This window comes from Callithrix jacchus, chromosome 5 (assembly GCF_049354715.1).
Source record: "Callithrix jacchus isolate 240 chromosome 5, calJac240_pri, whole genome shotgun sequence".
Taxonomy (NCBI): domain Eukaryota; kingdom Metazoa; phylum Chordata; class Mammalia; order Primates; family Cebidae; genus Callithrix; species Callithrix jacchus.
Window position 1 is genome coordinate 36,754,025 of NC_133506.1, and position 14,050 is coordinate 36,768,074.

At 45.9% G+C, this 14,050-nt stretch overlaps 1 protein-coding gene across 2 annotated transcripts in view; it reads right to left on the minus strand.

Moving 5' to 3' along the window:
- Positions 1-696: 696 nt before the first annotated feature.
- CHD6 (chromodomain helicase DNA binding protein 6) overlaps positions 697-14,050 on the minus strand; it is a 202,991-nt gene continuing 189,637 nt past the window's right edge. For both annotated transcript variants that reach the window (XM_078371699.1, XM_002806769.7), the window contains 4 exons: positions 13,387-13,839; positions 11,241-11,432; positions 10,102-10,221; positions 697-3,610 (listed from right to left, as the gene is read on the minus strand). In XM_078371699.1, the coding sequence (XP_078227825.1) occupies positions 2,717-3,610; positions 10,102-10,221; positions 11,241-11,432; positions 13,387-13,839 (1,659 nt within the window). In that variant the 3' untranslated portion in view covers positions 697-2,716. The remainder of the gene's footprint in view (positions 3,611-10,101; positions 10,222-11,240; positions 11,433-13,386; positions 13,840-14,050) is intronic.

A 14,050-nucleotide genomic window follows, 5' to 3' on the forward strand; every position in this document is an offset into this window, starting at 1 on the left:
TGAGTCACCTCGCCCAGCCCCGATTCCCTTCTAGGGCATGTTTTAACCAGGTGTTCTGGTCAGTAGAGAGACAGGCCAAGTCAATCCTCATGATGAATATTCAGTAAGTCCTCAGTAGGGTGCCCAGCATGTATCAGACACCTCAGAAAGACAGTGTGGATACCATGCACTCACAAATGCCCCAGGCAGCAAGAGACACCCAAGTGCCACTGAACTCCTCAAATACAAATTTGACTTTTAAACTTTTGTTTTTTGTTTTTAAATCCAGGATCAAGACCACAATTTATTATGTAAGACACGGGGTGAAGAATGATCAAGGAAAGCTATGGCTGTGAGTGACATGGAATTAGATGAAAAGGCTCAAGTTTGCTGAAGAGAGTTTAAATTTGGCTTTTGCTCTTGGAAACGTCAAAATAATCATAAGAAGCACTTTTGCCTTACAGAGCAAATAATCCACAGAGTGTCATTTTCATTTTGCAAACAGGGTCACAACAGCAGTCAAATAGAAGCCTAAACACCCAGAGAGTTAACATACAGAATCGGTAAGGTATAACAAGGGATTGAGCATGCTGGTGGGTTTTTAAGTCAGATCCACATTGAACCCTGTGACCTACTGGAGGTTATAAGTGGAACCTGGGGAAAGCAGCTTTTCCATACAAAACAACAATAACACAACGACAACAAAGAAAACCAGACTCTGCTGGATGTCTATAATACTCATTTGCAGTAAGGCTTTCAAGATACAGGAATTTTTATAGCATTTGTATTTTAAGGATTTAGGGCAAATACATTTTTTTTTCTACTTGATAAAAAGAAAATTAGTACTTAAAAGGTTCAAAAATATATTGATTGAGTTATTTTTTTTACATAAATAAATTATATTGATTTTTAGGATTTAACAGCTGAAAAAACCCTTTCTGCTTCCACTGGAGGCAAAACTGAACAAAATGTTAGTGAAATAGAGCAGCATTTCTAAGAAATCTGTGGTCAGTATTGTAGACCAGATGCTACAAGGATGTCATGAATAGGATTTGCTCAATTACTGGATTCTTCTTCCATGATCAGTTATAGAATTTCTGGTTTATATCTCTGGTTCATAAAACTGGGACTCCACTTTTTGAAGATACATCTGATTTTTTTCAGTCACGGTTTAACAGACTTCTTTGAGATGCTCATTTTAACATTTACATAATTTATAATCCCAAGTGTATAAAAGACAATGACAAAAGCATCATAAATAAATAATGCAAAATGAAATAGTTATGTCAAACTTTTGGACCTTCTGATAAATTAGCAAAACTGTAACAGAAAAAGTAAAAAATACAGTAAATTGTGACAACAAAAAGTGAAACTGGTACTAGTAACACTTGCAACATTTCCAAGGGTCCTGTGCAGCCCTTCGCCCCCAGAGGACTGAACCATGAGCTGATTTCAAGTCTCAGAGTGTGAACTACCTGTGAAGAGTGAGACCATCAGAAGGGACGTGAACATGAAGGTGAAAGGAAATGGGGAAGTGCTGCTTAGGCAGGTTCTTTCTCAGTTCCTAAACGTGGAGAAGCTGAGGAAGAAGAGAAAATAATGTTGACGTGCAACGCAGTTTTGATTAACTGATAATTTGGAATTTGGGTCTAACTGTAAGATATAAACAGAATGCAGAAATTAGTGGAGAAGTAACTTTTCACAGCTGTATTATAAAGGGTGGTACCCACTTGACAGCCTCAGATACTCTTGATCAGAGGACCTACTAGCAAGTGTCAAAGTGCTGGGCCACTGTCTTCTCGCAGGCTCCATAAAGAGCCTTATTCTGGGTGAAGGAAAGCCTGAAGTGAAAATCCATTCAGACCTGGTGCTCTTTCAACACAGAAATGCAAATTAATGGCTAGAGAAATCTGTACGCGAACCAGGTGAGAGCGGAGTGCTCGTGTGCTTGTGAAGCAGCATGTAGCTCGACGGAGCGAGGGTCCTTGCCCCACCCCCGTCGCCAGCAATAACTTGTGGTGGGTAAAGCTTTCTTGAAGCGAGAAGCATCTTTTAACTGGGGAGAGGGATGTATAGAAAATAATGCCTAATCAGTATTTCTTCTTGCTGCAGGTGTCTGAAAAACCATGAAGGGGGAAATTATATTACTACTAGTGAGATTTTTGATTTTTATAAAGAAATGAATATATGTATTTTCAACCATTAGTTATATGCTTCTGTCTATACTACTCACTTAGTAATCATAAAATAGGGAAAGATTTTAACTCAAAAATATGCACCAGCACTTCCTTTTTCTGTGCTTTTTGATTCCCTGTCACATTCTTTCTGTGCAACCCAGCTCATGGAAAAGAGCTCCTCTTTGTCTGTTCTTCAGCCCTTCAATGGTAAATCCCTAGACAGCTTTCTTTTGCCATTTTTCCTCCTCAAGTAAGTGGAAAACTTGGAAGAGAAGGGGGTAGGGCGTGTCACCAAGTACTGTATCAACTACGATTGCTGGAATGAACTGGATAACAGAAGGAGAATTCTGTGCCTCCTAGACTAGGTAGACGACACTTATCTAATAAAGTGGTGAGACCCTGCGACTATTAACATCTGTTACCGTAGTTCTCAGACAGGAAATCAGGTAGGTAATTTTACTTATGGAAACACAGGTTCTTATGGAGGTGAAGTGAGGGAAGTAACAAACCTTTATGGGATAAGAAACTTACAAGTCACAATTTCCGAAATGAAAAAAGTTCTAATTGGTGTCGTTGTTGGAGTCTTTGAGTGCCCCTTCCCCAGCCTGTGCCACATGTTCTCTCTCTGTGGGCAAAGGGGCGCTGGGTTCGGTACAGTTCTGATCACTGCTGGGCTCCCTTTCGCAGCTGGGAGCAGGCTCTGGGTGGGAGTTGGGGTTGTCCCCCTTTGTCTTCTTCTTCTTCCTCTTCTGGCTCTCCAGACCTATTTCTGAGTGTCTGGCCTGCTGCATGGCTGGCAGAGCCATGCCCATACCAGGGGAGAGGAACATGGATGGGTAAATGAGTCCAGGAGACACTCCTGGGATGAGAAATGGGTTAAAAGCCACAGGACTACTAGTAGTTATTGCAGGTTCAGACTGATCAGAAAATGGGCCTGGACCAGGCTTGTCTTCAGCTAAAGGGTCTGTTTTTACATCATGGCTACTTGGCTTATCTTCCGCAGTCTTTTCAGTCACAGCCGTACCACTTTTCGTTGTGCTTGATAGAGACGCTGGAGCGGTGGAAGTGCAGGTGGTTGCCATGGGTGCATTGAGGAGTCCCCCAACGCCGAACATCTGGGGCACAGCAGCCATGCCCGGCAGCATCATGGGCAGCATGCTCAGGGTACTTTTAACCTCTTCACCCGTTGGCATCGTGGCAAAGCCAGCTGGAAACCCCACCAGCCCAGTGAGGGGGATGCCTGGCATATTTCTCATGTTCTGAAGTCCTACCAGGTCCATCCCAGCAATCAGTCCATTCATGAACAGTGGCCCCATTCCAGAGGGAGAGTCTGCCACAATGGAAGGAGCCTTCAGGAGTTCACTCCGAGGCCGCCTCCCCCTCCTGCGGGGGCCCGTATCTCGAAGAACAGGCTCAGCCAGGGTGTGATTGAACTTGTTTTCTGGAAGAAACCCCTGGAAAAACAGAAACACAAAATGCTGAAGGCGACAGGATGGCAGGTGGTCTGCTGAGGGTGACGACCAGGGCTCTGTCCCGGGCTGGCCTGTCTCCAGTTGCATGAAGAGTTCCCAGTAAAGGAGCACCTCCTGCCTACCTGTGCAGCCATCAGGCCTGATTGTGGCTGACAGGCTTCTCCCTCAGCAACTTAGAGCATTTTGTGGCATGGGCACTACAAGGCACCTGTCACTGCCCAGTGGTAATTCCAACATGCTGCCTGGCAAAAGTGGCACCCAGCTTGTGAGAAGCTGGCAAGAGAGTGGGGAGCTGGAGAAAGCACTAAAGGTGTCCTGGTTCTTGGCAAGACTATCACAGCTGAGTCCGCTTCACCAGATCCTGACACTTGCCTTCCTCTTGACACAGGTTTTTATTGAAGGAATAAAGCAGAATATGTAAGGCAGGGTTTTGAAGTCAGATAGACCCGAGTTTAGAACCTGACCATAACCTCCTTGCTGTAGGACTTAGGACATGTCAGCCTCTGCATTTAAGTGAAAAAGGACAATTGTTCCTATCTTTTGATAGAGTGCTGAAAGTGACCTGTTTAACACATTACCTGATCCACAGGAAGCAGTGCTTGCTAATAGTACATTATTTATTGTGTGTGTGCGCACGTCCCACTCCTCTCTGAATATAATGGGATACATACATGTTTGCTGAATAAATGAAGGACTTCTTGAACATTGTTGGGGAAATTGCCACCAAAGTAAGTGGTGGTTCTCCCTAAGGGAGACCGTCTTTTTTTTTTCTCTATTTGGAGGTTTACTCTCCGATTTTCTTAATTAGCAGAGAGCTCTGCAGTAAAGCACTTCTGCTGCATGTGAACTACACTGTGACAGGGCCGAGGCCTCAACATGGGTGATCTGGCACCTACTGGACATTCCCACTACCCATAAGGATGGCTGAGCTGCACAAAATCACAGGGGAGGGCAGATCGCTCCAGCAGCATCAGCAAGCAGGAGGTGGCATGTGGAGAGGATGGCGCAGACTGCAGCCCCACACCCTCCTTCCTGAGAGTGGAGCTCAGGAGCTCTGCAGGGCAGTGAAAATGCAGCCAGGAACCTGCTCCCTGGAGCGAAAGAGAGAGAGAGAGAATTTCTTCCCCACAGACAGGGAGCAATTTCTTTCAGGGCTTAGTGCCGCAGTCCCTGTGCGCCTGGAGAACTGCACACCTTTCTCTCGATTGCCCTCACTGCTATCAGCTAATTTATCAAGTAGTACATGCCCATGGTATTAAAAAAGGTGAACCATACTTGTGCAGTTGAGCAGTCTGTGTTTCCTCATACAGATGAGGCGTACGGTGTGAGGACAAAGCCCTTCCCTGCTGACACCCTCCCTGACTGCCTGGGCATCTCCTTCTTATGGTTCCTATTATAAAGTCAGTGCTGTTTTACCCCCTTCCCTTTGATTACAGCAGTGGTGAAGCAAAATGTTCAGAGTGGCCTCGATGGATCTTGTCATGCTGGATTTCATGGAGGACAATGGTCACCATCAAGGCTGGGTTGCGGAGCCTAAGGAGCAGCATGAGCTGAGAGAGCTCAATGGTGAGGGGTGAGGCCTCTGGGCAGCTGTGGTGACTCCCCCAGCTACACCTGCAGCCTTTTCAGGATTCTCTTTTGGAATACTTTCCCTTCCACTAGAGTCTGCAGAGTGGGGGGTGGGGATGTGACGAGCAGCAGCTGAGGCTCCACCAGCCCACAGCTTCCTTGCCCGTGAGAATCAGAAGCAGGGACCTGGCTGTACCCCTCCATGGAGCACACTCTTGGGGCAAGAAAGGAGGTGCAGGTCTCACAAAGAGATACCAGAAAGGCAGGAAAAACACCACAGAATGTAGAGAAAGAAGCCAGGGAAGCTGAGGATAACTATGGGCTGAGACTGGCCACCAGGCCTGAGGGCAGTTAAGAAATCTATTTACAGTCTTCCGAAGGACACCTACTTTTAACTTTAATTCAGCAGCTGTGGCATTTCCCATTTTTTCCACTGCCTCTCTTCTCCCAAAACTGTGACAGAAGCAGACCCTTAGAAGACCCACCAGATTTTTATTTGGTGTAAGGTTAGTTAGTGGCACTGGTTTCAAGTTCTTATGGGCTGTAAGGACACATGTGCGTAGTGAGCCCCAAATGAGCAGCAAGGGAACGGCTGTCAGAGGCAGCAGGGAAGGTGGTGGTGGTAACACGATGAGCGGCAGAAGAGTGGGAGACCACGAAGGAAGCACTGATCGTATGTCAGGCGCTGCACGAAGGGCTCCAGTGGCAACTCAACAAATCAGTGCCTGAGCCCTGTGGAGTCAGTACTATTGTCATGCCTGCTTTACAGAGGATTCAGATTCACAGATGTGTGAAAATGTACATGTCTGAATGTTTCTGAGTCCCCAGAAATAGTTACTTTTTGAAGTCCTACATCTGTCCTTCAGTGTCCCAAGAATATTAAAAAAAAAAACAAACCCTGTTCATCATAGACAAAAAAACTTTATGATGGCAACTTTAAGAAGAAAATTCTCCTCAAAAGCCTTGGTTTGTATCACAGAGCTGGAAGAAACTCCTGAAACTGTTAGATTTAGTCCCCTTTGTTTTCACAAACAGGGAGGGGCAGGGTACAGGTGGTCAGAGACAGAGCAGGTAAGAACACAGGCCCACTTCCCAGCCCAGGACTCTTTCCACAGCATACCACACCCTCTCTTCTTCCCAGCATGACCTGCCACTTGCAATTTGCTAGGGTGGCAACTACCCACTTTGGCTCCAGGGATGATCACTGGGGAAGAATTCCTGGCTGGTTTCTGTTTCTAAAGAGAGACAGTAGGACTTGTTGGATCAGGGCCAGGCTAAAAGGATAATTTCTCACCAGTTTGTCTTGAGCTCATCAATGCAAATCACCTCATTCTGGGCCAGCCACTCTGTCTACACAGCACAGTCTCAGGCCCTTGCTGGCATGGCACCACAGCCCAGGGCGCTTTGGCCTGGGAAACAACAACCTGACCACAGGGCTTTCTGAGCCCTGGTCCCACAGCCTACCCACAAACCGGGAGGCAGAGAAAGGTGGTGGGAGTGTCCTTCCTTTACATACATAAATGTGCCCTCATAACTCTCCAGCAAGAGGTGGCATGTTCCATCTCAGAAGTCTTTCTGTTAGGAAGAAAATAAGCCCAGCATTTGATGAATGGTGGCTCCTTATTTTCAAGCAATCTGCTCTAAATTAGATCTTCTTTAACACACTTTGAGAATCGAGGACCAGCCTAAGCCCCAAAGGATCTTTGGCCACCTTGGCCCTGGCCCAGTAAGTGCAAGCAGCACTCACAGGCTCTGGGATGTCAAAAGCATCCTTTCCCCACCCTTGCTGAGAACCACAGATGTAGACAGAATGGTGGGTCCTTTCAGAAATGAGAGCTTGCTTAAGGCACAAGCTGATCTTCCTTCCCCTCTAGATGTGGAGAAGAAGAAAGGCCCCGAGGGTACAGAGAACAGCTCTTCATCTGCAGCACAGCAAGAGGAGTGCTGGCCACGGAAGTCAGCTTTAACCACGTCCTGTGGAGGAGTCACCCCAGCTACCAGCTGCTGCCCACCCCAGTCAGGTGCCCCTCCCAGCAGCGCGGCGACCACACACAGCGACCAGGCGGGCTTTGGCAGCTCTCCCTCCTGGTAATTATACCCTTTGAGCAAACCTGCTTCCCCTTCCAGGGGAGGCCTTCGGAGGGGGCAAAGAGAACAAGGACAAGGAGCTTCCTTATGTTCAAGCACACTGGAGATAAATTCGCTTTCTATATGACTGCACAGGCATTCCGGCCCAAGAAGCACATCCTCATCAATGTGTGGTAGTATTATTTCAACTCAAACTTAAACCTTGGATGGAGTTAAGAGAAGGCAGTGACCAGAGCTTCCTTTCTCCTCAGAAGGTTAGTACATTCATGCAACAAACACATGCTGGGTGAAAAGAGACCAAACAGTGAAATGCAATGTGTGGCTCTTCATTTAAAAATCCTAAAACCAAACCAAAACATAGCAAAAACCAGCTCTAAAAGACATTTTTGGGATAACTGGTGGAATCTGAAATAGAGACTAGGTAACAGATTAATATGCACATGCAATAGCAATAATGATGCAGGAAAATGTTTTTTCTGAGATGTATGCTGAAGTATTTAGGGTGATATGTCACATCTGTAACTTACTGTCAAATGGCTCGGCAAAACAAAACTATACACATATATGTAAAACGCATACACACATAACTTACATATATAAACTATATTAAGTATATGTATGTATTTACATATATTTGATTAGCAACCACTATGTATTGGGCATTAAAAATTCAATCCACAACCAAGCAGCCTGTGCTATGCTAATTCTGTGGACGCCATCCATCCAAACCACAGCTCATATGCAGAAGGGCTCAAAGTGAGCTCAAAGGAAGGGAGGAGGAGTTCCTTGTGAGATTTAAATCTATTTCTAAAAGGAAGGGTAGGGTTTCTGCTATAGACATTTGTGTCCCCTCAAATTAATATGTTGAAATGCTGTGCCCCAAGGTGATAGTAATAGGATAATGGGGGGATTTAGGGCACTGATTAGGTGACAGGGCCAAGCCCTATGAATGGGATTAGTGATCTTATGAGAGCTGGCTCATCCGTTCCTCCGTTTGAGGACACAGTGAGAAGACACCTGTTTTAGATAATGTGGCATGGGGCCTCACCAGATACTCAATCTGCCCGTGCCTTGACTTTGGATATCTGGGTCTCCAGAACTGTGAGAAATAAATTTCTGTTGCTTATAAGCTCCCCAGTCTGGTATTTTGTTATGGTAGTCTGAATGGACTAAGTTTCTATGGCAAGGAAAATGAGCACAGTGCGCCCTAGAAGGCCTGTGTCCCAAGAATCTGCAGGAGATACTCGGGTGCCCCTGCTGGGAAGGCTGAGCTGCCTGAGGTCTTGTTCTTGCCTTACTGCAGGAAAACGTCCTCAGAGGCAGGCAGTGTGTTGTTTATTTAACAAAGGAGGCTAACATCCCTGGGAAGAGGCTGGCTTGGAAGAACAGCTTAGAATTGGGTTTTCTGGCAAGGGGTCAGCATCTGCAGGAAGGGATGAGCACTAATTCCAGGGAACATGAGGGAAACTGTTAGACATGGAGAAACAAATAAGAAAGCCAAGGGGGAACTACGTGGCTTTTCCTGACACATTTCTAAAGCAAGAGCTCAGAGACTATAACAAAACAAGAACCGAGGTCATCCCTTGATGGCGTATCCAAGACATGGCATGCCAAGACACAAGGAGAAGGTGGGAGGCAGTGTGAAGGGGCGAGGAAAGACAGATGGGACACAAACGAAGGTGAACCAGCTTGTACTGCTCAACAGGTGGAAGAAAGTGGGGAAGAATCCTAAGAAATGGGTAAAAGGGACACTTTCTGAGACTAAAGCAAGAGGGGAAAAAAGGGCAGCTTGTCCAATGTGACAAACTGTCTGGGGTCCAGGTTTCCCCCAAAGGGACCATGGTAGCAGATGGAGATGAGCAACGGCCACCATGGAGCTGCTAGACCAGCAGTAATCCAGGTGACAAACTCTGGAACACATTCCCTGAGAACATTAAATTCAAACCTCTTTCTGCACAAGGAGGAAATGACTAGGGTGGGCAGTCTTTTGGCGCTATAAAAAGAAATTGCATTAAAGCAATCCCACCGAGAAGGGAATTCCTACTCAAGGAAAGATAGAGCTGGCAGAGTACTTAAGAGAAGGCATTCAGGAAAGCTTGAGTTTATGGAACAACCTGGGGAAGGCAAATGTCCCCACGAGGATCTTCAGAAGCTCCCTATTTGGGTAGAAAGCGCTTTTAGGAGGTTAAAAGCACATTTAGGTATAATTTGCCCAAGCTCAACACATTTTCAAGTTGAAATGTTGTTACCACCCCCTAGAGGTTATGACGTTTCTAGTCCAAATTCGTACTAATCTGTAAACTATAATTAACTCGTAAGTATTGTAAAGAAGTCTTTGAAGTTCCTTCCAGTCTCATGATGCTATAACAGGAAAAGGGCAGCGCTCGGAGTCAGCTGTTTTTCATTGCCAGTGAGGCTGGACTAGGAAGAAATGTCTTAAATGGTAGCCAGAAAAAAATTAGGAGATGAAAACTTCCAATAATAAATTTTGTTCACTGACAAAGGTTAAAGTTTCTTTCCCCTTGTAACTCTACAAATAGGAGAAACAAAACACAAACCCAAGCTTTAGCAATGGTTTACAAACAATTCTGGACGTAAAGGCTGAAAACAAATGACTACTGGGAGTCACACAGTGCTCAAAAATGCCACAGCACCATTTCTCACTGCTAATCAACTTCCTGTGCTGGCTTCTAGTCCTCCTGAAAGAGGTCTCCCAGTGAACCCCTTCCCAGCTCAGGCTTTCTCTTAAGTGCATAAGGCATGGCTTAACTGGGATGCTCCTTCTGGCCCCAAACTCACGTGGCCCTCTTCCTTACCCTCAGTCCTGGCTCCTTGGGGACGGCAGGAACCCTTTCTTCCCCACTCAGAGAGCTGACATCTAATTTTCCAGGTTCTTTACAGCGTGGCCTTCTCTGCTTTGGTTTGTCTGAAAAATTCTAGGATGAAAACGGAGACCAGTATTACAAAACATGCTGAATCCCAGATTCTTCTGATGAGGCTGACACTTTTCAACTGGTTTTGCTATTGTTCTCATCAATAGCTCTGTGCACAGAAGCTGGCCAGGTTAAGCTAAAGGAAATAGCCACCTGGCTCCACCTAGGCTTTCTCTCCCGAAGCAGCAGCGTTCCTGCAGTAAGCTGGAAAACAGGCTGTGTGGGCCGCCGGCCCTCCAGACTAGAACGCCTGAGCTGATTCACCAGGCTGCCAGGGCCCTGTTAATCCCTGGCCTTTTCCTCTTGATCATTTCCTGGGATTCTCTCTCCACTGCTACTTGCCTGGATGGTTTCATCTGTCTCTGGAGGGTGTGCATCTATGAATGTGTTCTCCTCTTCCTGTGCGCTCTCTACCTACGTATCTTATTAGTTAGGTGTACCCGGGACACTGATGGTGGTGAGGTAAACGAGTAAGTGAGAAGAGAGAAACAAAAAAAGGTATTAGTGCTCAAGAGTCCTCTCCTAAAAATGTCTAGTCTGAAGGTCTTAGGACAAAGGCAGTAAGCCAGCTTGAAGGGAATGTCCCAAAGCAGAGTAACCTTAAAACTAAGAATAGACAGTCCCCCAACCACCACAAATAGTAATGTGTTAACTTGAAAAGAACACAACGGAACATTTTCATCAGGTGGCAGAGTTTATGCAACCTAAATATTTCTCTCTGAACTTATGATACTATGTGGCAATTTTTGTGGGGACAGCAGACAAGTTCTGCCCTCTTAGGATTTTGCATGTTTAGTTTCTGGCATAGTATTTTAACATGGGCTATCGTTTCTGTTACTGAGGAATTTAATCGAAATTTAAACTTAAAAACAGAAGGCCTTTAACATGATGTTGTCAGCTGACAGATTTCTCCCAAATAGCTCCCAACTTCCTGATTTTCCTCAGGATGCTTTCATCAAAAATAGCAGCAAGTCAGCAGGAAGTAAACAGTGATCTCAGGCAGCACCAACACACACACTTACTGCCCCAAAGCCAGGAACTTCTAAGGAGTAGTCAGCCTGCTGCCTCAGCCAATCAAGCAGACTCTTGTTGGGAATGGCTTTCTCGGCTTGGCTGCTGGCTGCTGTGGCTGGCTCGGTGGCCGAGGTGGCAGGCCCTGGCCCCTCAGGATGTGTGGTGCTCAAAGTGGCCTGGCCTGGGTCTTCATGGACTTCCTGGATGAAGGAAAAACGGGTATGTATAGTTAATCACGACAGAATGAAAATTAGTTTCTAAAAAAAGAAAACACAGAAGGCGTTGTTTCAATCATTCCATCTATTTCCACCCTGATATTACTCAGCTGGGGTGCTTGAACTAGAACCCTACACACACCACTGACCCACGCATAAATTCTTGCACGTGATTTGGAGTTCCCTTCACTGGAATACTCCTCTCCCACTCTTGTCAACTTGGTACACTTTAATTCCATCCTGACTGCCGGATTCAGTTTTCCTCCTCTGTCACCATTGTCCACTGTGCCAGGCAGCACTCGCTGCTCCAGCTCCTGTCCCCACAGCACTTTGCTCCTAGCTCTCTCATGTAAAGAAAACGCCATACCACAATTCACTCAGCTACTCACCCTCTATAGTTTGAATGGCTGTTACTTCTGTTTTACCAATGCCTATAACAGGGTCTATAACAATGTCAGTGCTAAGTAAGTGTTTGCATTAACACATTTAAAATTTTTATTGATTATTCCATTGGAATTCTATGATCGTTATAGAGAAACCATGGCACTGGACATCTAAAAAAGATAAACTTCTTAAAAGCGTGCAGGATTGAGCAGGGAAAGAACGTGTCACTTCAGCTTCCCAAATTACTTTGAAAGTTTAGGGCTGGGCACAGTGGCTCACGCCTGTAATCCCAGCACTTCAGGAGGCCAGGCGGGTGGATCACGAGGTAAAGAGATCGAGACCATCTGATCAACATGGCGAAACCCCGTCTCTACTAAAAATACAAAAAATTAGCTGGGCATGGTGGCGCGTGCCTGTAATCCCAGCTACTCGGGAGGCTGAGGCAGGAGAATTGCCTGAACCCAGGAGGCGGAGGTTGCGGTGAGCAGAGATCGCGCCATTGCACTCCAGCCTGGGTAACAAGAGCAAAACTCCGTCTCAAAAAAAAAAAAAAAGAAAAAAAGAAAGTTTAAGAGGAAGACACATCCCAAGCAATATGGCTTAGTAGCAAAGTTCTCAGCCCCTAGAGAACAAGGTCTTTGGTTTGGTTTCCTGGTTTGTCACTTAGTAGCTGGATAATCTTGGGGAAATGATTTAACGCTTTAAGGCCTTAATTTCCTCATCTATAAAATGGGAATAATGAAGTCCATCTTCAGAATGGTTGTGAGGATTAAACAAGATAATCACGTAAAGCCTTGAACATAGTAAACAGTAGGCACTCAATCAGTACTAGCTATTATTCCTTTTAAAATAAAACATAAAATGTGATTTCTGTTTTGGAGCTCAAAATCCAGTAAATGGGAAAACCCAAAACACAACATGAAGCATTAAACAAAGCATAAAAGGGACCTCTCTTGGCCAGGTACATGGTTTCTGACCTTTTCTGTTGCTTGTAAATGATTTCCTTTGACTTTGGAACAAACTGTCTTAGCATGATCTCCGTCAATCTTCAACCCTCTGAGGTAGACGCTTTGCCCCACTTTAAGGAGGAGCAAAGTGAGGCTCAGTTGTAGCCCAATGTCACCAAGTCAACTAGCAGAGCCAGGCTCACAATCAGGTAGCCCTTACTCCTCCCTCTTCCTTCTCCCACACCCCACTCTTGGAGAGCCTCACTACCCTGGAGAAAAGCCGCTGCACACTCAACTCTGCCATCTTGCACTGCTGTGCTGTCAACTGTGGCTCTTCTGAAACCCTGGAGGAGCGGGGCTGTTCCTATTTGAAATGGCAAGACCTCCTGGCTCAGTTCTCCAGACTGTAGGCAGATTAAGCGCCATTAACGACTTAGTAACTACCTAGTTCTATAGAGAATGGAGTGCATCTTATAATGAGGGAAAATAAAGCAGGACAACTGAAATAGAGATAAAAGATCCACAAAATGTTTCGTGTCTGAGGAAGAAGGGTTTGTTTCTCAGTGTAGAAGGGTGAATGTTTTTAATCTAATGACCTCGATACCCACCAAGATTCCCGCCTGAAGTGTTTGCTCCTTCAAAAAGATGAGGTCCATCCCTCCTTCAACATGTTTCCGCCTCCCTCTCCGCCTCCTCATGGCTGCATCATCTCTTCTGAGGCTTCCATTGACAATCTGTCCGGTCACGGGATGGATCAGGCCAGCTTGCAGAATCCCAGACAAGTCCATGCCAAGGGCCCCCTGAAGTGAACTGATAGCCCCAATCTTAGGGGTGCTGGAGCTCACTGAGAAAGGGGATGTGCCTCCTGGGGACCCCTCTGATGAGCAGGAAAGGTCTATAGCTGACTCCCCATGCCAGCCATTGAGGATGATAGGGGTGTGCCCGTGGGTGGCAGAGAACTGCTCCAGGCCCCGAGCCTTTGCATCCCTCTCCACCTCAAACTCATAGGGACGCCTGTGCTTTTGCTCATCCTTTGTGAAAACTGGAGCTAAGAAGCTCTCCTGTGAACACACAAACAACAAGAGAGGTTTGAATGCCACACAAGTAGCTTCACGCCAACTCTTTCTCCAGACCTGATTTCCCTAGGCCTTATATTATTTCCAATCATCTTCTTAAGAGTTCCAACTCAGGCCTCCTCAAACCTGGACAGCTTGTTAAAATGCAGATTCTACTTCAGTGGGTCTGAGGTAGAGCCTGAGAGTTTGCTTTTTT